Here is a 24,628-nt window from a genome sequence, read left to right on the forward strand (position 1 = left end):
TGTCACTGAAAGAACAATCTACTGGTCATGAAAAGTCCTATAAAGCGTTGGAATTTGTTTCCTCAAAAGGGGAGCAAGAGGTTTCAGGGTTCGACAAACAATAAGTACAGTTATTTGTCTGTACTGTCCCTTCTGGTTTTCAGACACAGCTTCATACTATGGTCAGTATGGTAAAGAAAATGAAAACGGGAAGTCTTAAAAAGTGTTAAATTAAACTTGAGCTGTTTAAGGTATGGAAGGACATCCACATCCTCTGGCGTCTCCTCTCTTCGACTGTCCACCGGCTCCTGGTTAATGACCTTGTGTTCATGTGACTGAAAGTTTACATTTAGGTCACAAGATGACACCCGAGCCTTTTGCTGAGTGAAGATAAGTGAGAGGTGGTTGAGGGCTCAGTATCATTTCTTTGTGGACCCTTGAGGCTGGATCCTGTAACTTATTCAGTGTTGTTTACAATGGTCCTCTTGAAGATTCTATCAGACCTGTTACATTATAGAAAAAGAACTGTCTGCTCATTAAATTACCATAGTTGAATGAAAAGATTAATATTGTAAACTGAAGCTGTTCCTCCATATCTAAAAAATGATTTGATTATTGCAGTATCACAGCCAGTTAGTAAAATATGAATTCTATTGTGTTTTAGGAAACGTAAAACAAAAAGCACATGGTGAAAGTACGGTTTCTTTATTTGAAGCAGCTCATTCTACCCATCACAACTTATGGATCCATCTTTGACATTTATTTAAATTGCAAGGCACCCCAAGATGTTCTCTGTGACAAAGTGTGAGGGGAAAAAAACATGAACAGTGAAAATACACATGCATGAGTCAACACAAGATATTGTAAAAGACAGAAAGAACCCTGTCACAAACTAATTTGTCATAAATAATGAAGCAAACAGGATTAAGATTTTTTGTTCTAGTTATCAAAGTTATATGTTATTTGAGTCAAATTTCAATAGCAAGCACACGTCAAACATGCTGAGGTGGACATTTGGATCTGGTGCATTAGGGGGGATTTGAAACTATTTTATCTCAGGCAACACAAAGAAAATCAATCAGAATATCTTACTAATTAAAATAAATAAATGAATAAATACATAGAGACCCCTGTCATGAAGTGTGTGTCCACGCGGGCCTGAATGATCTGCATTCACTGATTCACAGTAGACACGTTACACAGGTCCTCCTGCACATCTTGGGTCCATGAAGACAAGCAACACCAACACCGGGATTTAACACATCAACAGACAAGGAATATAGCTGAAGAAATCCCAACGTCTTTCAATCGATTGTTTAAGAATAAAAATAGGTTTTGGTCTCAATCCTGCCAAGTTGCCTGTGAGAACATTTTGGATTGTGTGAGCCAAATCAGTGTTTTGTAGATCATTACATATCTGGCAGGTTAAGATAAGATGACAAAGTTAGAATTTGATTTATTTAATGACTTCAAAACATCAAACCATCATTCCTTGCAACCAAACTGCAATGGCCATGAATGAAACTGAAAATCAATAAACAACCTCATGGGGTATTTAATGCTTGAACTTAAGAAAGCTCAAATACAATAGAGGTCAATTTATCAATCATTTGTTTATACTTAAAAAGCTCAGTAAAACAAAATATCATATTGAATTATCTGACATGACTTGAATAATTTACAGCAAATTTGATATGTCAAATGAAAATGGAAACATTCAGGTGACAACAGTGTTTTACCATTTTGGCCTTGAAATTTTATATGTATATATTACTTTCCTGACATCCATCCATTATCTACACCGCTTTATGCTTTAAGGGTCACGGATTTCCTGAACATTTTGTTTATTAAAGTTTTTACGGGACAGTTTTGAGGGGGTGATTAAGAGAGTCGAGGGGCCTCTGGAGCAAAGGAAACCACATGGCACTGCACATCCAAACAGTTATCTCAAATAAATACAAAAATAAAATGCAACATTTCTAATGATTACTTACAACGCCGGTACAAAACATAACCTGAAATACAAAGTGTTCAGACAGGCAACACATTCATATGTACAGTATATTACATGCAATTCGTTGCACAAAACAGTCGACATTATCAATATATTATTCTGTACTGCATGTGTACAACTGCAAAGATGGACAAATATCTTTTGTACTTTTACAAAACAACTTCACAGACCTCTATATATATATATATTTATTTTTTCTGGGTAAAACAAAATAGATTCCTAACTATAATACACATCAAAAAATAACATTTATTGTAATCTTAACTCATCACATGCAGATGCAGGGACAAAGTGGACTCCAGGTTTACAACTGTTGCATTTTCACAATATTGATCACTGACAATTAGTGTAGTCACTATGTGATTACTAGAGGACCGAGCAAGATTCATCTGTTTTGGGCGCTCTCAAAGTACACAACTTACCAATAACTGTCAGATGATGTCAACATGATAAAAGAAAAAAAGAAAAATCACATTTCACACAATCAATGTCTGCATTGAAAACTCAAAGCTATGTTGTACTGTATGTAATAACCACCTCAGTTCCACATGCAAGGCGGTATAATAATGAGCTCGAAACAAAGTGAGATCAAATTCATTGCTAATCTTTCCATGTGATGTGACACAAATTCATTTAATTATCTATAGCAATTTTGTACTCGAGCCAAACTGTTATTTAAGAACGGACATATTTGTACATGTAGTTGTACATGTAGTTGTAGCATTCACATGAGACGTCTGGTGTTCTCCTTTTCCACTTATTTTCTGGGAGAAATTAAAATCTGTGCATTTCGATTCAAACAAGTTTCCCTTGAAGCAACGTCCTGAACCAAATGAGACTGTATTTGTATAAATACAAAATATATTGATCCCTTGCCATATCTTATACATAAATATGTTGTTTTAGGTGAAAATAACTAAAAACAGATGAATGTTGATTGTAGGAGGATGATATCACATCACGTACAAGTTTGCTCTCGAGACTTGATTTCATGTTGAAGGAAGAACATTTTTGGTAATTCTGATAATCATAACAAAGTTGCTGGAAAATGAGATGACTGTATTTTTGTAATAAAGACTTTTAGAGCCCAAACAATCAATTGTGATTAAAAAACACGGTCTATTTGCACCCAGGTGAGAAAAGCCATACGGCAGCTATTCAGCTTTCTACATCAGTGTGGAACCTTTAACGGCTCCTAAGTGGCTTGTTTTTTCACCTTCACCGAGCATGTGTTAGTTTAAAAAAATGGCAAACAGGATGACACAAGTTGTTTTTATGCAGCGTTTAATATGTGCCATACACCAAGTGGCCTTCAAAACGTCTGCCACCAGTAAGTTTATTAAATACCACTTTCAGACAGATAAGCTTTAGGAAGCCAGGTGAGGCAGTATTAAGATGTGACACAAACGGCTTTCAGAGATGCACTGAAGTCCCAACATTTTTCGGAGGGGCTGTGTGTTAGAAGCAAATGTGCGCAGATGTCGCTGCGGACATTTTCTGGGACTTTACCTGCCAATGAGACCATGTGAATAGAGCTGGAAATTCTGCCTCCTGCATGCTCTGCCAAGACACCATAGAATGTTCCGGAAATGCTCCTGTTTGCCTGAACGCGTCTGACTCGGACAATCTCCTGCTGCGTTCGTCAAGTGAATGGAAAAATCCAGAAAATGTCCAGACATTTTTCTGGAGTTCATGTCTGAAGTCCGGTCAGGTCCGAATGGGGAGGAATCTGAGTTTGAGGAAGTGGGCAAAAACAGGACTTTCTCTCAGGAGACATTGACCTTTTTCTTTTTTTTTTTACACTTAGTTGACTAGGGTTTAGGCTACAAAACTAGTTAAAGTTCAGGACAGATAATGGTTTGGGTTCAAATAGACCCCTTTCACAATGTTAAGCATGTAAGAAAGCCTTTACATTGAAGTGTTCCAGGGGAGACTAACAACTGGGTGCAAATAGCATGGTTGGCTATTGTTGGGTGCTAAAATTATCTGTCAAAAAATGTTATAAACTTAAATTTTCTTTAAGCAGTCTGTATTTGACTTGAGTATGTATGAGTTTCTGTTCATACAGAGCAGAAGGAATGTGCATGTTCAGAAGCAAGAAACTCTCCTCATGCAAACTTTGGTTTTTACACTTCAAGTTGAAACAATAAGCAACAAAAGAAAATCATAAAAAATGTATATTCTATCCAGAAAGCAACTGTTTTAAAATAAATATATATTAACATATATTAATATCACTTTATCATGTGCTTGCAGAAACACTCTGCACCTCCCTGCATTGAAGCAATGCACATTTGGCCCTTTGCTCTTTGACTCCTTCAAAAAGAAGAAACATCCGGACGGATTTGGGGTCCAATAAAAAGGTTGCTTTAAAAGATGGTCACATCAGATTTTTTTTGGTTTTGTTGGTAGCAATGTAAGCAAACAGAAATCCAGTGTATCCCCTCTGCTGATGGATGAAAACGAAGGACCTTAACGCAGCTTTTCTTTACTTTGAGATCACGACCTCAGTCTGCTGAAGGTCACACTGTAGGTGGCGTCACACCCACACTAACCACCTCTGGTTTCCTCGGTGTGGATGGTTACTTCTCATAAGCCTTGTTGTGCAGGTAACTAAAGAGTGCCTCTAGTCCTTTGGTTGAACACCACAGCTGTTTCAGCATCTGACACTCTTTCTCATTCACTTCCTCCAGCAGTGGCACGAGGATGCTCCTCACCAGGCATTTGGACTCTTCTAAAACCTTTTACAAAACACACACAAAGTGAAGAGGGTCCATTAGGTAACATTCAAAAGGGAAGCTTTGCCCTCTGGGTTGTCTATAATCAGGACCTACCACTGCATTGCACGACGCCATTTCCTTCACACGCAGCATCACTTCTTGGTTAAATGTGGTTGGCCAGAATACCTGCGACACCAGACCTCGACTGCACGCTTCTTGTGCTGTGAGTTTCCTTCCACAGAACAGCATCTCGTTGGCCTGCCAGTGGAGACGGAGAGTGGCTATTTCAAATACGTCATGCAATGTAAATGTATGATTTGGGTAAACACAGGGTAATCGTGTGATTATGAGTAGAGTCAGTCCGAGTTCTATATATATTGTTGTATTTGTGTTTTCTTTTTATTTACAGTTATACACAATAGAGTTTATGATTAAACTGTAAATTATCAAGCCTCAACTCTTCTTGTCATAAGAGTTTGACAATGACATCTTAGGAATCATTGAAAGGATTTTTTTTCTTTTCAATGCATATATTGCCCGATATATCAGTATTGGAAATGTCTTACTCCCCAATCTTGGTATCCCCGTCGCCACCCCAAAAATCCATAGAGGTCGGACAAAACAGGAATCAAATTAGACCAGGTAAAGTTAGCTGAGAGCCGTGATATTGCTGGGACCCACCAGAGCTACACCCAGGATCTGGGGGAAGGTGTAGGAGGAGCATCCTGAGGGGGTGAGATGGAGGGCTGCACATGGAGTTTGGAACCAGGCCCTCTCACTGGCCCACACCACGTCACACAGTGGTAGGATGGAGGCCCCTAAGCCCAGAGCAGGCCCGTTTATTGCCACCACAATGGGTTTCTTGAAGTGAATAAATGCCAACACGAAGTCCCTAAAGGGGCCACAGAACAATCAGCACCAAACCCATCAAGTCTGATGGCAAGTGATAAGAGAGTCTATGTTTATAGTAGAGCGATTTCTTCTTACCGAACAGCGTCTGTGATGCGGCTGCTCTCTTTTCTGCGGTCAGTGGACAGACGGCCTATCAGGTAGGACGGCTCCAGGCCACTGCAGAAAACGGTTCCCACGGAGCTGAGCAAGAGTAATTTACTGTCATCCGCGGCTGCGTTACCCAGTGCTCGACACACTTCCTTCATGATCTGAAGAGAAAACAGAAGAGATGTAAATTACATTAAAGCTGCGAGCAGCGCTGAGTGGGGCCGAGCACTCTCGACGTCAGGGAGGGTCGGGACGCGCGGATTCCTCTCCCCCACGTCCCCGCTTCGAAATTGCCGTCTCCCCGTCGGGTTTGCAAAACAGTGGGACTGCAAGGATGCGTATTTCCATTCCTACAATGGCAACTGTTAATGGAGACTAAATAGTGTTGGTGCACAGACTGTGAACATCTAATAACCTCTGCTAAGGAGGTTATGTTTTAGCCGGCATTTGCTTCTCAGCAGGTCTTGTCAAAGCGACTGAACTGATATGCACCAAACTTGGTGGCGACATGGGGCATGGACCAGGGAGGAACCCATTTTGCATTGATGCTGTGGCCTAAATTGCCTCTAGCGGCTCTTCCGACAGTGTATGAATGAGCTTGAATGTGACAGAAAAAAACGCGGTAATCATCCGCATGTACTGTAGTATGAATGTGTGAATGGGTAAATGTGTCTTGTTCTGTAGGGCACTTTCAGTGGTCTTTAAGATTAGAGAATACCTATATAAATACAGCCCATTTACCATATACTGTCATCGGTTCTATTCTGAGCATATTATTTTAAACACACACTTTTTAGATATTAAAAGCTCCTGAGCTCCTCTTAAAAGTTGTGTGCAAATTTCAAGATAAAATACAATGCATCAAGTATATTATCTTAGAGCTGCAACAGTTAATCTATTAGTAATCGACTACTAAATGAATCGCCAACTATTTTGATAATCGGTTGAAGAAGCTTTTAGGAAAAAAAAAAAGAAGTAAAAATTCTGTGACTTCAGCTTCTTACTTGTGAATATTTTCTAGGTTATTTGCTCCTTTATGACAGTAAATTAAATATCTTTGGTGTGTGGACAAAACAAAACATTATCTTGGGGTGCGGAAAACATTTTTTGTTACCATTTTATTTACCAAACAATCGATTTGTTTGGTCCATCGATTAATCGAGAAAATAATCGACAGATTAATCGATAATGAAATTAATCCTTAGTTGCAGCACTATATTATCAATATTCTTTCAGCGGATGTGATCCAAGGGATGGTAAATAGCCAGACAAGCAAGTCATCACAGGACTTGCACTATGTTACCTCAACAAACGGGCTGTGAAGACACAATTTAACCCTTAACAGTGCATCATTCTGTATCAGCATACAGGTGTTTGGACCTGATAAGAAGTCGTCTGGAAAACCTAACCCAAACTCCTCACCACCACATCTCTGTCCGCTCTCAATCTGCACGGCTCTACTGCTGCATTTTAATCAGATTATCACCTGACCCATATTAACAATTTAACCTCAGATTGAATTGACTTCTCTATGTCTCAGCAAGCACATAATCTGTAACAGTTTTCACTAGATGAATGTGTGTGTGTGTGTGTGTGTGTGTGTGTGTGTGTGTGTGTGTGTGTGTGTGTGTGTGTGTGTGTGTGTGTGTATGAGAGAGGGGGAGAGAACAGATGACTGCATTATTTTTGTAGCAAGGTGAACTATAATCCTGCTTAGAAACAGCACATGAAGCAGAGACCTGGTTCCACTGTGTAGCACAGAGAGCCAGAAGAGAACAGTCACTGTGGTATCCATGCACGTGAGTAGAGGCCTCAAGGTTATTTGTAGACAAACTAAAGGGTGTTACACACAACAAAGACAGTTGCAACAGTATCCATCTTCTCCCTCGTGACACACGCTTGCCATTTGGCACATTTTCTGAATTCTCAAAGCAGGTAATAGTTTTTGCCTTTTTCCAGAATTCCCTCCCTTGTTCACTCATTCCCTGCTGCCCATACAACAGACATACAGTTTACTCTGTAGTGAGCAGTAAATTGAGATTTCAGACACTTATGAATCATCATAATTGTTGTGTCCTCACCGACAGCTGTACGGTCGCACAACTGTAATTTATACCGCCACCAAGAAAAAGCACAGGTACAAATCATAAGGCGAATGATGGCTGAACTTCATTCATGTGCCAGTTCACTGTCACGTCGTTGTGACATGAGGTGCCTTCAGACATGCACTGAAGTTCAGACATTTTCCAGAACTTCTCCGGCCAGCCTCATCGTATAATCTCCAGAGAATGTCCTAGTGAGCATTTGTGAGAATAGAGCAGGAGAATGTTCGGAGAATGACTATAGACAAAAACACTGTTATTCCAGCAGAATTATCATCAGGTCCTGCCTCCTGCTATTCTACACGGATGCCAGAGAATGTTCCGGAGCTTAACCTGCTGTTGTGAACAAGTCTGACTCAGACAATCTCCCACTGTGTTCATCATATGTGAACGGAAAACACTAGAGAATGTCCAGAGACAATTCTGCTGACATTGTCCAGAGTTCATGTTTGAAAACAGAGTTATTGTGACACTTGAATAGAACAAAACCCTCACTGATGTAAATAGTAAGAATAAGAATCTGCTGTCAAAAAGTTCTATATTGTGACCCCCCCCCACCTTTCCATTGATGCTTTCGTAAAAGTAGGTATGCAGGATTTAAACCTACATAAGATATACTGCATTGGCACTATAGATATTGTATGTAATTATGAATCTATACAAATACATTGAACTTCTCGACTGACAAACACACAATATGTTTAGAGCTAATGAGAGTGATCAAGATTTAGATAATTTCCTGATAGATTTAGATCTATAGATGAAATCGTGTTAAATATCTGTATTAATCCTTAATTCATACTTTCAGGGCTCTGATAGTCGGTGTATTGACAGTATTAGAATGATAAAACAAAGCCTTTTCAAAAACTTTCCAATGGCAGTATAACACAGGAACAGCACGTTAGGCCAGGAAGGTGACAGAGTACCAGTTTATCACTCTTGGGACGTTCTCACTTAAAGCAAGCACTGTGTTTAAAAGAGAGTGTTAAAAATCTACAGGGATATTTTTGAAGATTTCCTCTTCTAAAGCCATTGAGCAGGCACTTCAGCAGACTCTCTTGTTCCTGAAGCTTCAAAGACAGAGACAGAAAAGGCACCATCAGCGCTGTTTGATAAGCCCAGGGTTTACAGGCTAACTGTCATACATGAAAGTACACATATATACACATACATGTACACACACAGTTATGAACACTTCAGTGTAGCTGTGCATATGACGCGGTATCAAAGACAGAACCGCCCTCCGAGGAAGATCTAATACAGATCATATAATCTGAGAGGAGGAAAATCCTGCTTTCCACCAGAGATGTATGCTGTCTGATACCTGCCATTATCTGTTTCTAACCTCACCATTATATTAACATAGCTCATAAGTATTATATAAAAATAATATAGTAATAATATTAGTCTAACGTTATTCATTTCAACAAGTGTCAACACAATTGATTAATATTGAACATTTCCAAATCAACTAGAATATACTTTAATAAGTGAATCAGCAACTTCATTGTAAGGTTTAAATTCTAAATATACACTTAAATGACCAATCCGGCTCCATTTGGCAAGGGGAAATTTTATCAGGTCAGTGGTGTTTACTATGAAATCATCATTAATCAAATGATTTTTGTGGATGACTCAAAAAAACTTTATCTTGAAAAAAATGACAAATAGTAAAAAAAAAGAAAAAAAAAGAACTGCTAGTAAAACAACATGATAACATGGCAATTCATGAATTACACTTCCACAAATTCAAACCGACGGTCACAACATGGCACAACAGTAAATATAGAGGGTTTATAGATCAGCAGACAGACATAGAGTCAAAAGTGCAGCTGCAGAAAGCCTCAAAAGAAATGCCAGTTACTGAATACATCCAGGGGAAATTTGAACAGACCAGCTTGATGTTGATTAGAGTGTGGGAAAAGGGCAGCCAATCACAGGCTGGTACATCCCTGCAGGCGGCCGATTCAAGCAGTGAATCATCAAAATGCAATAAGCTGCAGCATCAGAGCAGAGAGCCATTTAACCACATCCAGTGTTACAACCTCTTTTATTAATTTTTTTTGATCTGTCTGAATTAACATCTTCAATAAGAATGGCCCGTGTATAAAAAGGATATTGTGAATGTGGCAATAATCAGTCTAAACCACAATAAATGCTTCTCCAAAACAAACCTCGTCTAATATTGTTAAACATAAAAAAGTAAATATGGCAAAATTGTAATAATTTGTCTTATCATGAAAGATTACAATGTCACTTCTGTATTCAGGATGTACAGTTTGCTCTGCCACTAGCTGTTGATTTGACGGGTAATTTGACTGACACGATGAAGCGGGTGATCGACCAAGTGATGAGGAGACTGAGGAAACTCGTCAAAAGTCACAGCTTGGCTCAGATTATGTGCCCTAAATACCTGTAGAGAGAAACTCAGCTGGTTTGTCATCAGATCTCATCAAAAGTGCTTCTACAAATAGTGAGATCCTGTCGACTGATTTAGGAGTACAAGAAGCCTGAACATCTGGATTGTCTGTCACGTAATTATGTCATTGTCAATAGCGACATGTTGTGCATTTAATGCTTTAGTAATTCTTTTGTATTCGAGTATCTATGTAACCTTGAAAAATGAAAACAAGGTAATTTAAGCATTCAAGCATTTGATCTTTTCTTTATATAACTATGATTCTTTTGCAGCGATGTCAGTGTTATTGCTACAGTGGAAATCACTGGAAATCTGTTCATCTCTAGAGTGTCCAGTTCTTTTGAAGAATAATTACAAAATTACATTCTCCTTTGTGAACTTGCTGCATAATTTCCTCACTTGTACAACTGACATTTTGCTGCAATAACAGCAGATGGCACAGTGCTGGAATATATCTACTAATAATTGCCCTCCTTGTAGAAACCTTGTTTGGCAGGAGGCAGTTTGTAGGAAACAACGTTTTCTGAAGTTGTCACCTGGAGCAGTTGGGGAATCAGTGCATAGCTCGAACACAGAAACGTAATGGACAAAAAGACATGTACATGTAACTCACATGTATAGTCAGTAAAACAGTGTGTGCAATTCCCGCTCTCACCTCTGGTGTCAGAGCGTTGTTGTCTGTCGTTTGGCTGGAGAGCAGGACGTGCGTGAACCCCTCCTCTTTCCTGACCACAATGTCTCGGAATCGACAGTTGTTCTCGCTCTGTCGCACGTTGTACCTGAGCCGCTTGTCGAACACATAGCCTTTCTCCTCAGCCAGCTTCCGCTTTACAGAGCTGTTCAGATGCATCTTTCCATTGGCAAGAGGGCAGCCTGCCACAGACGTGGAATGAGACAACAGGTCAATCTGTCATTCAAGACTTGTGTAAATATTACAGACATACTGACAAATAAAATCTGGCACATTTAGGGGCCTGGTATCTATGAGAGTGCAATTTGGTGTGGATGAGATTGACAAAAATCAAAATGTAATAATAATAATAATCGCTACAGATTCAATAGGGCACTCGCCTTGCTCGGGCCCTAATAACACAAAAAGTTGGTCTGATGTTCAGAAAAATAAATCCTCTTCAACTTTTATTTTCATTGGAGACTGAAACTACATAAATCCCTGAGTTTGGTTGACTTCTTGAAGTAGTGAAAAGTTAAAAACCAAAATGATCCACAAATCAGTAGAACTTCACCTTTGAGTCACCACTGCAAAGATAGATAGGGAACTAAATGAGAAGTTTTCTAGGGAACCCCTCCAAGCTTTCTCCAACCCAACACTTGATAAATTGGGGTTGGGTCTAAACCGAATCGTCACATTCTGCTGCCAGTCGACAATATCGGTGAAAACCTCATCCACTGTAGTGGGTTAATGGGTGGAGCTGAGGGTGCTGAATGAGGTGAGATGGGTAGTCTTTCAAGGCTTAGGAGATTAGGATCATAATGGCTGCCAGACCAATAGCCACCAGGTTGGGCTGCTACCCCTCAGGTTCTTACATAGACAAGCTCTCGCCTCACAATCATCTAATTACGTTGTGGTGTTTTGAAATGAGTGAACAGCTAACAGATTCCAAATGGGCCTTTTACAGTGTAGTTCTATTTCCAAGTTCATGTTCTTGTGTGGCAACAGAGTGCCACAATGTACACATGAAATTTCAACCATCAGTTACTCTATTAATACAGTGAATAGCATGGTTATAGGAATGCTAAAATGAATAAACAGCAAAAACTAAAAGTAAGCCAGACCACAACAAGTACATATTGTATATAACCGTAAGCAGACATTCAGTATATTCTAGGGTGTGTGAACATAAGACAAAAAGTTTCTAACACCCACACCAAAGGGGCAGAATATTCCCATATATTCCATATTAATTCTATAGTTGATACAGTATGTATATGTGCTGTTTTTCAAACATGGTTAAAAAAACAAAACAAACCCATTCTGATTTGAATTTTCGGTTAAATGAACCATGATAACTTTTTACAAAAACACATGTAATGATTAACTTTAGCGTTGCAGGCCCTGGACTGTGACCTGGGAGCAACATCCAAAGGTGTTATCAGCAGCTCCAGCAGTAAAAGGACCATAGAAGAAGCTTTAAGAGCTGCGTGTCAGCTCAAGTCTCTACGGTGTAAAAGTGGGCCTGTTCTTTATAAGCAATGCAGTCAATCATCTAAGAAGATGGAGATGTCAAAAAGATATGGTTGCAATATAGACTTCTATGTGTCTAGCTGTCTTGTATGTTAGGAACCTTTCAGGACCTGTATTATTCATATCCATCTAGGTCCACAAATCTATGGATGATATTAGCCATTAGAAAGTTTTAGCTCACCATATCTTTATCAGTGTGGGCCTTTATGACATCTAATAAGCAATAAGAACTTACATGTCTTCAGTAATCTTCCCGGCCTTTTGGTGTTGCTCATCTCACGAGTGCTTTCCTTGTTTTAAGAATGCACCAAATCGTTTTTACCAAATGTTTTATTTAAAATTATTTTTTAGTTCCCGAAAATCATGAAAATTGAGTTACTGTCCAAATACTTATAGACCCAACTGTAGGCCGTAAACCCCAGGAACTTGCTTTGTTGTTTTACAAAACGAAAGAAAGAAATGCTAAGTGAGAGACTGTAAAGCGTTAAAGAAGCATGTGCATCAGAGGCTAGTCCAGATGTGACTTCAGGCCTACAAGTATTATTTCAATCTGATTAAGTAACATTAAAAGTTTTTTTTTAATTATAAAGAATCGCGTGGTGTTGTACAAGGGAAAAATTATGAAAATTGTGTCACTCTACAAATAGTTGTGGACACAACAGAAAAAAATCTACAATTGGAAATTTGAAAAATTGTGATTTTTAAAAACAACGATCACTTTGAATTGAATACAGCTTTCATTAAAACTTCATGCAATCATCCCAGGTTTCTTACTTCTAGAACAGCCAGGTGGTTTCACTTTAATATTCACATGTCAATATTAATATCTTTAAAGTCAAGTATCAGCTTAGCTCTTCTCATTTCATTCGGTATCTTAGCAGCTTACCTAATTCAGTGGAGTAGTGCTGTCCAGGCGCATCAATGTCTCGTTGTTCTCCATCCACTTTCTCTGTAGGCAGTCTGTGTGACCTTGTTGCTGCCCTGTACATGAGAGGCTCCACCTCTCCATTCTGGAGTCCATTATGAGGAACCCTCACTGGAGGAACAAAGTGAGGCCCCCGTGGCAGAGGAGCCTTGTAGGTCATGGCTTTGCTCATTCTGTCACCTAAAGTATGTTTCCCAGGTCCTACACCCACCTTCCGTTGCTTGTGTTTGGGCCCTGACCCTCCACTCCCAATCCCTAGGACAGGTCCTACTCCAACCCCCACAGCTGGACCAAAAGTCCTTTTCTTTTTCCGGGCCTCGGACCTAGCTCTGGAGCTTTCTGTTGCAGGTGGGTGGCTGGTCATGAGGGAATCTCCACTAGTTTTTGGAGCTTTGGGTTGTTTGTGTGAGTGCAGTCTCAAGCTGTTGAACTGGTCAATGAATTCCTCGCAGTGCAGTAAGTGGTGCTCTGGCTCCCATGTGTCCTCCTTACTTCCATAACCTTTCCACCTGATCAGGTACTCCCACTTACCCTTCTTGTTCCGCCTCTTGTCCACGATCCGCTCCACCTGAGGGTAGCAAACACAGGGACAGGCAATTAGAAATTACTTCAAATTGAAACAATTAATATCTAGTTTTTGCTGCTCCAGAAATATTTATTCATTACAAGACTGTCTACTTATAGTGTATTTAACCATGTCTAATGGAATAAAGGCAAAAAACAGTTCAACTAGCCATTTAAGTGACAAGCACCTGCACACATATTACATTTCTCCAGTGAGCTTGTTGTTTTTTAAAATATTTTTTTAGCATAGAATCTCCTTTTTTTTATGACATAATTACAGAACTAAAACAAGCACATTTGGGTCTACAAAAAAGGTCAAGGCTAGGAAAGATGCGAACCTGGCAGCTACTCAACTAACCGACAGCTAAGAACTGTTTTTTGAACTTAAAAGCCCTTTTTGGGGAAAGGTAGGATTATGCCTCTTGTGAAATTTTAAATAAATGCGTGCCCTGTACAACAGGGCACACATGAATGTACAGGTTTTGAGGCCCCTTCATATGATATCATTTTTCTGGTGGACTGAGGGCTTTTTCAAGTACTCTTCATGGCTCACCATACATGACTCCATTCTGGGTATAGCAGCAGCAGCACTGAAAAATACAGTGGATATTTATAATTCTCAGAGGATAAATCCCTATGTTTGTCCATGTAGTCCCACCACTAGGCAATATTTTTATTTAAATTTGTACATGAAGAAATCAAAACCTAATGGTCAGATTTCCATTATATTTGATTGAACACGTTTCCCAGGACACGACGCCCTACACTTTATGTGTACATGTTTAATCATGACTTGAGATATTGCCAGGAACTGTCACATCTTAAAAAGTTACATTTTGTGACTTAAAGGGGCGGTAAGCGCTTTTGGAGAAAACACAGATTTTTTTTCCTAGGACACACAGAAGCAACAGCGAGGAAATATTCGCTGATTTTTACAAAGCATGTTTTGCTTTAGAATCGCTTACCGCCCCTTTCAAGCACAAGATACTGACTAATTCCCTGTAGAAAATAGATAAGTGTTGAGCTGAGATATGCTACAGGCTGCAAACTGTAAACAACAGCATTTCAAGGTCAAACCAACACTAGTATGTGACTATTCACTCAAATGAAATCAATTAGATTGCATTCAAGTTGATTCTCTATCGAGGATGTATTAATTAAACTCAATGTGAAATTTCTGGGAAATAAGATGTTCATATTCCAGTATTTGATAAAATACAATACATTGACCAGTTTCATCTCACGTGACCACAAATCTGTAAAGTGTGACTAAACATTTCCATCGGTCAGACGGTTGCACATGACATTTAGCAGGTCTCTGTGTATATCCATCCATCCATTTTCTACCACTTATCTGACTTTGGGTCGTGGTGGCACTAGGGTACAGCAAGGTAGTCCAGACATCTCTCTTACCATCAACACTTTTAAATTCATCCTGAGGACCCCGAGATCTTCCCAGGCCAGATGAGATATGTAGTCTCTCCAGTGTGTTTTGAGTCTTTCCTGAGGACTCTTAAAAGTTGGATGTGCCTCCAACATAAGGCACCCAGGAAGCATTCTGATCAGATGCCTGAACCACCTCCACTGGCTGCTTTCGAAAAGGAGGATTAGCAGCTCTGCTCCCTCGAATGTCTGAATTCCTTCCCTATAAATAATAGTGAGCACAACCACTTTATGGAGGAAACCCATTTCTGCCACTTGAAGTCGCAATGTGATTCATCTTGTTACTTCTTTCAGACCCTAGGTGAGGGATGGAACATAGACTGACTTTACGATTCAGCTCTCTCTTCACCACAATAGACCAGTACAATGCCTGCATTAGCCTACTGCTGAAACTTCACCAATCCACCTGTCATATTCATCCCTTTTTGTGACTAGTGAACAAGAACCCAAGATTCACAAACTTCTTCACTTTCAATTCAAAGGGAGCAATTCAACCATTTTCAAACAGAAAAAAAATGGTCTCAGTCTTGGAGGTGCTGACTCTCACCCGAGCCACTTCGCACCTAACTGCAAACAAACTCAGTGGGGGAGGAGTTCTCCCTTTCACTCCCCATGTCCCACTATGACAGACAGGTCTGCTGTCAATGTGTTTGCGAGAGACACTGAGAGGTAGAGAGAGAGGTAGAAGTAGAGAGAGAGAGAGAGAGAGAGAGAGAGAGAGAGAGAGAGCAAGGACGGGCTGTGCACAATGAAGCAATGGCACAAACCCTAAATGATGTGTTATGTTATGGTGAGATGTGTAAACTTTTTTTCACAGTTCATTTTGAAACTGTTGCAGGCCTTCACATTCTAGGTAATTACTGGGAAACAATGCTCATGCTCATGGTCACAGTCTGATTAAGCCAACAGAACCACTTTTGTTTGAAAAAAGGAGAAAGGCAGTTCTGGACACACTGGCTGCGCCCAAAACATTACAAACAGGATGGGTGACAAGGGACGAACTCAAAAGAGGCAACACCCACAGGTGTTTTACTTCCTGTTGAGAAAACTAACATAACTTTCACTTTGGTATAAGGGTGGTTTGTTGTAACTGACCCATACTACCCTATACACACACAGTACACCCAAAATTTCCCTGAGGGATGCGGTAATAAGCCTTCTCTACATCCACAAAAAGTCTCAGGACACCTTCAGTAGGTAAAGATTTGGTCCATTATTACACACCCAAATGTGCAGCTTGAGGAGACCACTGGGCCAACCAAGCCCAAAAAGCCTCCTTCTTCATCTTGATGGCCTTGTTTGGCTCTAGAACATTACATTTACTTAGTTGACAGACACAGACAAAGTGACTTAAAACTGAGGCACAACCCTCTGTTCAATAGGACAAAATGTGGGTGATCGGGTAAAGGCGTGCAACACAAAGTGCAAACTATTGAACTATTTCGACAAACCAATAAAGGAAACCTTTTAGACAGTAAAATAAACTTAAAGCACCTTATCAATGATAGATTTGGCTTTATATTTTGTAGGTTATAAAAGCATGTCTTCGGGGGCTTGTTCTGCTAGATTTAGCCTGTAGTTGTGTAGCACAACTCCACTACTGCACTGACTGGCCTTTAAACCTACCACTGGTATAACTGACACTGTATTCATGCTGCCACTTCATAAGCTAGTGCTATGTGTCCAGTCCTGTTTGGTGAACAATGGTCGCTCTAGAAACAGACAACAAAAGAGAAAAGGGAGGAAGTGACATGGTATCAAGAAGACCTTATAACGACAACACACACCCAAGTGGGAGATGCATCGAATTCAAGAAAATCCACTCATAATTCAGTGCAGTGATTTGATCAAAATCTCATCCAGACATAGGTAATTTCCTTTCTATCCTGATGTAGGTCATAACAACAAGTATCATGATATAGCACCGTTTCTGTATATTAATTGAATAGCTTATATAAAATACTCACATGTACAGGCCTATTTCTTACTATATTTTCAATGTCATACCTTACATACAAAATATTTGTATGATGTTCTCCATACTACTCTGGTTGGACTCCTTATCCTGTTTGTAATTACCATGTTTGTTTGTGTTGCCTTCAAGCAAATTTCCTGGCTGCATGTGTGAAATATAGAAGAATGTAAACCACTGACCAAAAGCCAAAAAATGTTGCAGCAAAGATTGTGATTTGTGACACAACAAAATAAACAAGAGCTTTATATGAAAGAGGCATTTGTCCATCGCCATTAAAATATATCATCATAGCGCACATCCTAGGGCATGAACATGCTATAGTCGATGTGCACCTACTCAAAAATGTAACAACATGTTGGAGATAAGGCAGTGGAGGAGTTTCCACAAACAAGAACTGTGATTGGTCAACTTTGGCTGCTTGTGTTTTCGCGAGCAAGTTTCTTGTAGAGACTTTAAAACTGTTCTAAGAGATTCAGGGATTCCCCTATTCAGTAACACACATTTAGCAAATTCATGCCCACTACAAACATTCTAATGTTGATCACTGCTATGACAGTGATTAAAACAATTTAAAGCATGATGCGGAACTATCATGTATGACACCTGCATCTAGCGTTGCCATCTATGGATAAATCCAACCCAGCCATAGGCATCTACTGCCTGGTGCGCAGAACTCCCATTAACCTTGTGTCTACCATAAATACAGTTTTAGTCAAACGAATCAAGGTCACATTTTCTACTGTGCTAGATTCCGTCAGAAAGTAATTTGTTCATATAGTTACGCAAGCATGAAAATTCACAAGATAAACTGTCATTTTCCAGGCAGTGAATTAGTGAATAGTGGAAACTGAAGGGGACCTGACATTGCCTACTGTTCATTGAACCAGAAATGGAGTTTCAACAGAGTTTAATGCAGCTGTTGTAAGAATGGCCCGTCGTGCTCTCCGATATTCTGAGCACATTAACAAGTGTAAACAACCTTTGATGGGTGAGCTCTAATGGTATCACTGAAATGACAGTCCCAAACAATGTGGCACCAAACCATATAATAGCATAGCAGAGACTCATGTCCAGAAATTGAGAAGGAGAGTAGTGGAGGTAGATAGAAGGCCCGAGTTGTATCTACAGACAAGTGCTTTTGTAACACTTAAAGCTTTAGCATGAGCTGGAAGTGTGGAGGTGGGCATATGCGTCCTCAGTTACCAAAGTCCTTTTCAGCATCCTCCAACCCAAAATCATAGCAAGAGGAGCATACAATGGTCTCTAAATGGTCACAACAGGTGTTTAATGTACACCCTCTCATCACTTTTGGGTGTGGTTACAGGTGCGACAGAGCATGGCCATCATTCATACTGGGTCTACGTTATCATTTGTTATATGAGCTCAGTGATCTCAGAAATCCCACCTCTGAACTGTGCCTATGAGCTGGCCTTGTCTGTCTTAGGGGGACATAACCAGGATTTAATTTTAGCAAATCTGGCCCCAAGAGCCTTCAGCAATGCTAACAGCTCTGTTAAGCTGTACTTGGGCCTAGTAGTGCTTAGAATGAATGAATGCTAATTTTAGCATGCTAACAATTGAATTCAAATCCAAATTGCAACATACATTATCTCTAGGCATTTTACATAGTAAGGTTGACACTTTGCATTGTTATAGAGATATACATAAACCCATCAGCTCCAACAGTGAGCAAGCACTTGGCAACAGTGGAGAGAAAAACACCCAACATGCCCCCAATGACAACGCTGACCAACACAGATGCAAAGCAGACAGTGTTTGCCAATTCACCATCTTATTTCACCCTAGTTGGCATGTCATTGTATCAGAGTTAAAAAGAGTTAAGAGAGAATGATATGTGTGCACAGTTAAATTTTTTGTACGCCTTTAAAATCTTTTGCAACCACCAAAATTCAGCATACCACAGCTATTGTTCTTCACAAATAAAAATGCAAACTTTTGACAGCTGCATTTCAGGCCCATAGGAGGCAAGAGATCAGAAAGCAGATTCAATTAGTCAAATGTTGGCTATTAACAAATAGGAAAAGTGGCCTCTGACCCCAAATTGATGTGTTCTCACATACACTGTACAACTGACATTGTTCCCGTAATTCCTGTTGCTCCTGCAAATTTATTACATTTTAAAAAGCTGGCAGGCAGACTTGGTTTTGATGCTGGCACATGTACACACTCCTCAAACTTAACAACAGTTCTCTGGTCAGAACAGTCACACATGCTGCAGTTGTCATCATGTTAGTGTCCATCCAAAGAATCTTGATGGGCCATGCCTGCCAACATGTTGCTACTAAGAAATAAATCTTATTTTGTGAATGATAAATCATGTAAACCAGTAACCTGTTCAACAAAGATCAGTCAATCAGGTCCACAGTCAGGGCATCATGCCATCAGTGTATGAGTTTATGTGATAGGGAAAAGCTGTATGAGTGTGTGAATGGGTGAGTGTGACCAGTGTAAAGAACTGACAAAGAGCAATATAAATGCAGTAAATTTACCATTAACAAAAAAATGAATCAACTTCTAGGGGCCATGGTTTAACATTACAGGCTGCCACGTGAGGCAGATATCTCATTCAACTTCTCAGTTAAAAGCACAATATTTCTAACTACTTATTCACTGGTGTAATACTACATTCTACAACTTGGAATCACGAGTTGGAGGCGTACATGAACGGTTTTCCCAATCAGTCAGTGCTGAAAAATTTTAATTGTAGCATAAACAAATCAGGCTTTTGCTGGAGCAGGCGAGGGGCCCTAGTTAATTAATTAATCAAGCAGAAACAGGCAGCATAAAACCAATTTCATTCCATTATTAAAAAAATAAAACAAAATAAGAAGACTACCAACAGCCTAAACACAGCAACATGTGAACACCCAAACATATAGTGAGATGAGGGTTCGTTTCGATGAGTAATGTCTCGCTGAGTTTCGGCACTGAATTGAGGGATAATTGAAATGATTACAGCCATTGGGCCTAACCATGAGAGAAATATTTACAAAAAGGAATTACTTCCTGCTTTGCACTTATCCAACTTGTTGTCAGAATGATGTCCTGCTTGACTCATCATATGCTGTTTGTCAGCGCTGCGAGCTGATAATGTTATCTACTTGAAACACCCATGAGACGCTCTGGGAAGTTTCTGTGCACTTCAAATGCATATTTAACATTTGTACATTTGAAAAAAAAGAAGAAAAACTTTCATTTTTCAATGTCTGACTATATGTATGTGCGTGACTCTGAAAGTCAACAGACACTGATCTGTGTGTGTCAGCGCCACGGAGCGAACCATCTGACACCGTGTCAGCACAACCAAGGCCGGTGACAGCGAGCGATGGAGGAACCAGGCTTCACGCAATTTCTGGCATCGGTTCCAGGGTGATGTTGCGCACGAGGGCAGCGTGACCTTCGCGACGCACGTCGTGGGGTGAACTTTTACGCCCCGACGCTGTCGAGAGCCACCACTTCACTTGTTCGCCCATGACTTGTTGACGTCGCCCAGTGAAAACAAACTGGTGTCTCGGTGTCTCGTCTCGCCCCCCCCCCCCCCCGTCCCCCCGCGATGACAGAGTACCTCCTGGCACGTACGCGCACCTCCACGACCATCACTCCGCCCGAGCCCGTCGCCGTGTCCGCCCGCTGAGCGCTGCTGTCACTCCGCCACCACTTCGGACTCGGCGACGCGCGGAGCACTTCGGCCCGCGAGCGACTTCCCATCCGTTGGGCACGGTCGCACAGAACCACCTCAAAAGTACATCAAGAGCGACGGAAAGTCCGAGCACACGTCCGCCAGCCCGCGGCTTCGCGAAAGCTCGAGGCGGGTCAGTTTGGCGTGTTAAAGGGCTCGGGGCGCCGCGGTGAACACACGCGACGCCCTCCGCTTTACTTCCTAATTCCATTATTCGCCAATATTGCCGAGCGGTTCTCTTGGCCGTGCGTCGGTCCTACCTCGTACAGGTCTCCCGAAGCCATTGTGGGGCGCGGACTCCGGCGGCGCGGCGGTCTTGCCTGCCTCGCTGGCTTCTTCTTTTTGGACGCGACTCTCTCGGCGTTTGCGGCGAAGAGCCCCGGCGGACGGGAATTAGCGAGCAGCCTTGTTATTCGGAGCAATCCGCAGTGGCAGATCAGCAGACAGCGTCAATCGAGCCCGGCGCGCTGCGATGGATCGTTCCACACTTAGAACAAACAAGCATCGGGGCGGTGCTGTTTACCCGGACCCAAGTGGACGACTGGAAACTAGTCCCCGGCTAAGAGTGCTCGGGCCGACGGTCTGCGTGCGCCTCGCTCCTGCGAGAGCTCTGTTGCAATCCAACTGCTCAACGGGAGATGACATGCTGGGTGTCTTGTGTTCACGTACACACACACACACACACACACACACACACACACTAGATGACACAGGTCCTGTTTATGACCCCTCTACCTGTCCCCTGTCCTGTCAGAGGAAGAGCTGACCCAACCTGCATCTGAAGTATATAGTTCAAAATAATTTTGAACTATATATGATGCATGTAGTTCGCTCACACCCCCTTCACTGGTCTGAGCATCGCCGTGGACAATTTTTGCCATCACTTGTAGGATTTAAATAATTCCGATCAACATGTATTCATTGTTAAGCAGTGTGATGACACGCAGAAGTACATGCTGATGATGATGATGATGATTTGACAATCACCCTGTTGCATCTAATAAAATGATGTCATCCAACAAGGGCACAGTTGGCCTGCTCATCACCACACGTTGTACCCCTCAGCTTTGAATCACATGGCCGAATGGTGAAGGTTCCTATGGAAAGTCACTGTGTCAATTGGTGCTTCATCATAACTTATTGATGGTTTATGAATGATGTGGTTCACACTGAAATTTTGGGGACGTGTATATCGTTAGGAAAGAGTTGACTTATTGTATACCCCCCCGTATATTTGTTTCTTTCTGGTATAAGTTATTCTTATTTTAGGCACATCGCAGTAATATCTAAAATATTAATTCTTATAATCATGCCCAATATAGAAATACCTTAAAGGGATTAAACTGAAATATGCAGCAAGTGTGTAAATCTATGATTGATATAATCTAAAGTTATCCTTTTTTCATTGACTCCTAAACACCTCCGGTAAGGCCTCTGCACACTTGATCGATCACAAAACGGACAAACTAAGGGATCCTCAGACCCATGCACTGTAACAGTCACAACAATCATAGTTATAAAGAAATTATACAATATATCAAGGTATTCTGACATCCAGGTCTGTGTAGTAGCACCATGTACTAGTACTGGCTGTTTTACATTTCTGATACTGAGCTCAGTGAATGTGATGTGCAACTGTTCTCCAGGCCTCTCTCTCTCTCTCTCTGTGTGTGTGTGTGTGTGTACACTACAAAGTAAAAATATCTCACTGTGTTGTTTTAATAGAAAGAGATACAACCAACAGGCCATGCTGATAAAAGAGCAGAGGTGTAAAATACTCCCTTATTTTGCCCTCTGTTAATATTAATATCAATAATGTTTGGTTTCGTAAGGAGGATTTGAACAGAATAAATTTGAGCATAATAAGGGATTCTTTTCATATTCAAAGACTTTTAATGGGCCTCAGTAAATTATTGGAGTTATTGACCCTGACGACATACAGAGAATAAATTAACATTCCCAACAGTCCTGTCTGTTATGCTGGGGATAACAGGCCACAAAAAGTAATGATGGAGCTGGAATTATTAGGTATTAAAGCTCACTCTTGCTTAAACACTGGACATTTCATCCAGTCCTCAAAGTGCTGTGTGAAAGATTTAGTTTTAGAGTCAACATTAACACAGGTTTAGGTTCTATGTGGAGTGAAAGTTGGGAGGTTAGGATTCATCTGTGGTGGTTTAGGCTAGGGTTGGACCTATTGTATTGTTAGAACTATTGTAGATTTCCCCTTGTGCTTTATTAAGCCGAGCAGGGAAATGTTCTTGAATGGGAGGAAAAAGGAACTTTGGACTTTCCTTGGTATAATAACATTGACAAAATTCAAAAATGTTTAGCAAAAAACCCAGATCATCCAGTTTCAGGAAATTTGACAATTTTAAATCACTGTTATATTTCATCATATAACATACAGCACCTTTGTAATGTCTGGTAGTGTACATATTTGGGAAGGACGACAGACAAGCAGGACAGATTTCAGTTCACGAGACTGTCTATCTATTTGTCACAAAACAGTTGGACATTTCACATTTTACAATATAGACCAAATGCTGCATTTTGCCATATCTTTCTGTTTGACACCTGTACCTTGGCAGCACTGTGCATTTCACATGTAGCAGTTAAAGTCTGTGAGAAAAAAGGGAAATTAATAGTTTCTTTTCCTGTAGTCACAGAGATGCCATTTCCTCTGTCATTAGCGTTGAGCCAGTTGCTATTTTGACAGGTGTGAGTGTGATGGACATATTCACTTTTCACACCTGAAACAAGAACGGACAAGACCTGAATGAGGCCCATTAGCTGTGTCTGGCTTTTGGTTTAACTTTGAAGCCATCACCGATGTTCATCGTTGTATTAACTTCATGCCTTTAACTGTTAATTACTGCCCATTCATGTTACAACAATATAGTTCGGATGTTATGTTCTGGTGTGTTTCTCATAATAAAATCTTTATTGATAAATGATTATTTCAGATTAAATTATCTAAAAGATAGCTTAATTGTTTGCGTCGTGAAGCCAGATTTTGGTGCCGCAAGTATTTCAAACTAGCACTGTAAAAAATAATGGGCCTAAAAACCACAGCTGTCAAGCACTGTGACATCGTGTAGAGTTGTCAAACTAACTTCACACTTCAACACAGGCTGCAGCTTGAAATACAATTAATTATTTGCAATACATATGATAAGCAGGTAGCAAGTAAATAAAGGAGTATCCTGTTCGCCTACAAGGAATTCTGAGTTATGGTCACTTAATCTACCCTGCAAAGTTCCTCACCACTAGTAGCACTGTGGAGCAATGTTTTTCTCGGCAGGTCCCCATTTTGTTAATATCATGTTGACATGCACAAAGATGTACATGGATGCAAACAACAAGTCGTCCAATTGATATGGCAAAGTGTATTATTTATTCATGCGAGTGAAACAGAAAATCACTTTCTGATCTGACAGCCACATTGGCAGGACAACATAATTTTTCAGTAAGTATTGTTATATGTATAGGCATGAAACACAACTTGGAAATTGGAGATTGGTCATAATTTGGGTTAGACGTATTACATAAAGTGAAGGCTAAGGGGCCTTTGTAATGTCTATG

The 24,628-nt window shown here is 40.5% G+C and overlaps 1 protein-coding gene across 2 annotated transcripts; it reads right to left on the reverse strand.

The window, feature by feature from the left end:
- Positions 1-668: 668 nt before the first annotated feature.
- On the reverse strand, positions 669-21,679 carry LOC118302671 (chromodomain Y-like protein 2). Of its 2 annotated transcripts, none has more exons than XM_035629000.2 (7): positions 21,304-21,679; positions 13,323-13,929; positions 10,889-11,106; positions 5,701-5,873; positions 5,395-5,605; positions 4,828-4,971; positions 669-4,734 (listed from the first exon to the last, which is right to left on the reverse strand). In XM_035629000.2, exons 1-7 carry the CDS (start codon positions 21,325-21,327, stop codon positions 4,576-4,578), a joined length of 1,536 nt encoding a protein of 511 aa, XP_035484893.1. In that variant the 5' UTR covers positions 21,328-21,679; the 3' UTR covers positions 669-4,575. The 2 variants fall into 2 exon arrangements, with proteins under 2 accessions (XP_035484893.1, XP_035484894.1); XM_035629001.2 differs by lacking the exon at positions 21,304-21,679 and adding an exon at positions 20,930-21,257.
- Between the last annotated feature and the right edge of the window lie 2,949 nt (positions 21,680-24,628).

Source organism: Scophthalmus maximus, chromosome 4 (assembly GCF_022379125.1).
Source record: "Scophthalmus maximus strain ysfricsl-2021 chromosome 4, ASM2237912v1, whole genome shotgun sequence".
Classification (NCBI taxonomy): Eukaryota; Metazoa; Chordata; class Actinopteri; order Pleuronectiformes; family Scophthalmidae; genus Scophthalmus; species Scophthalmus maximus.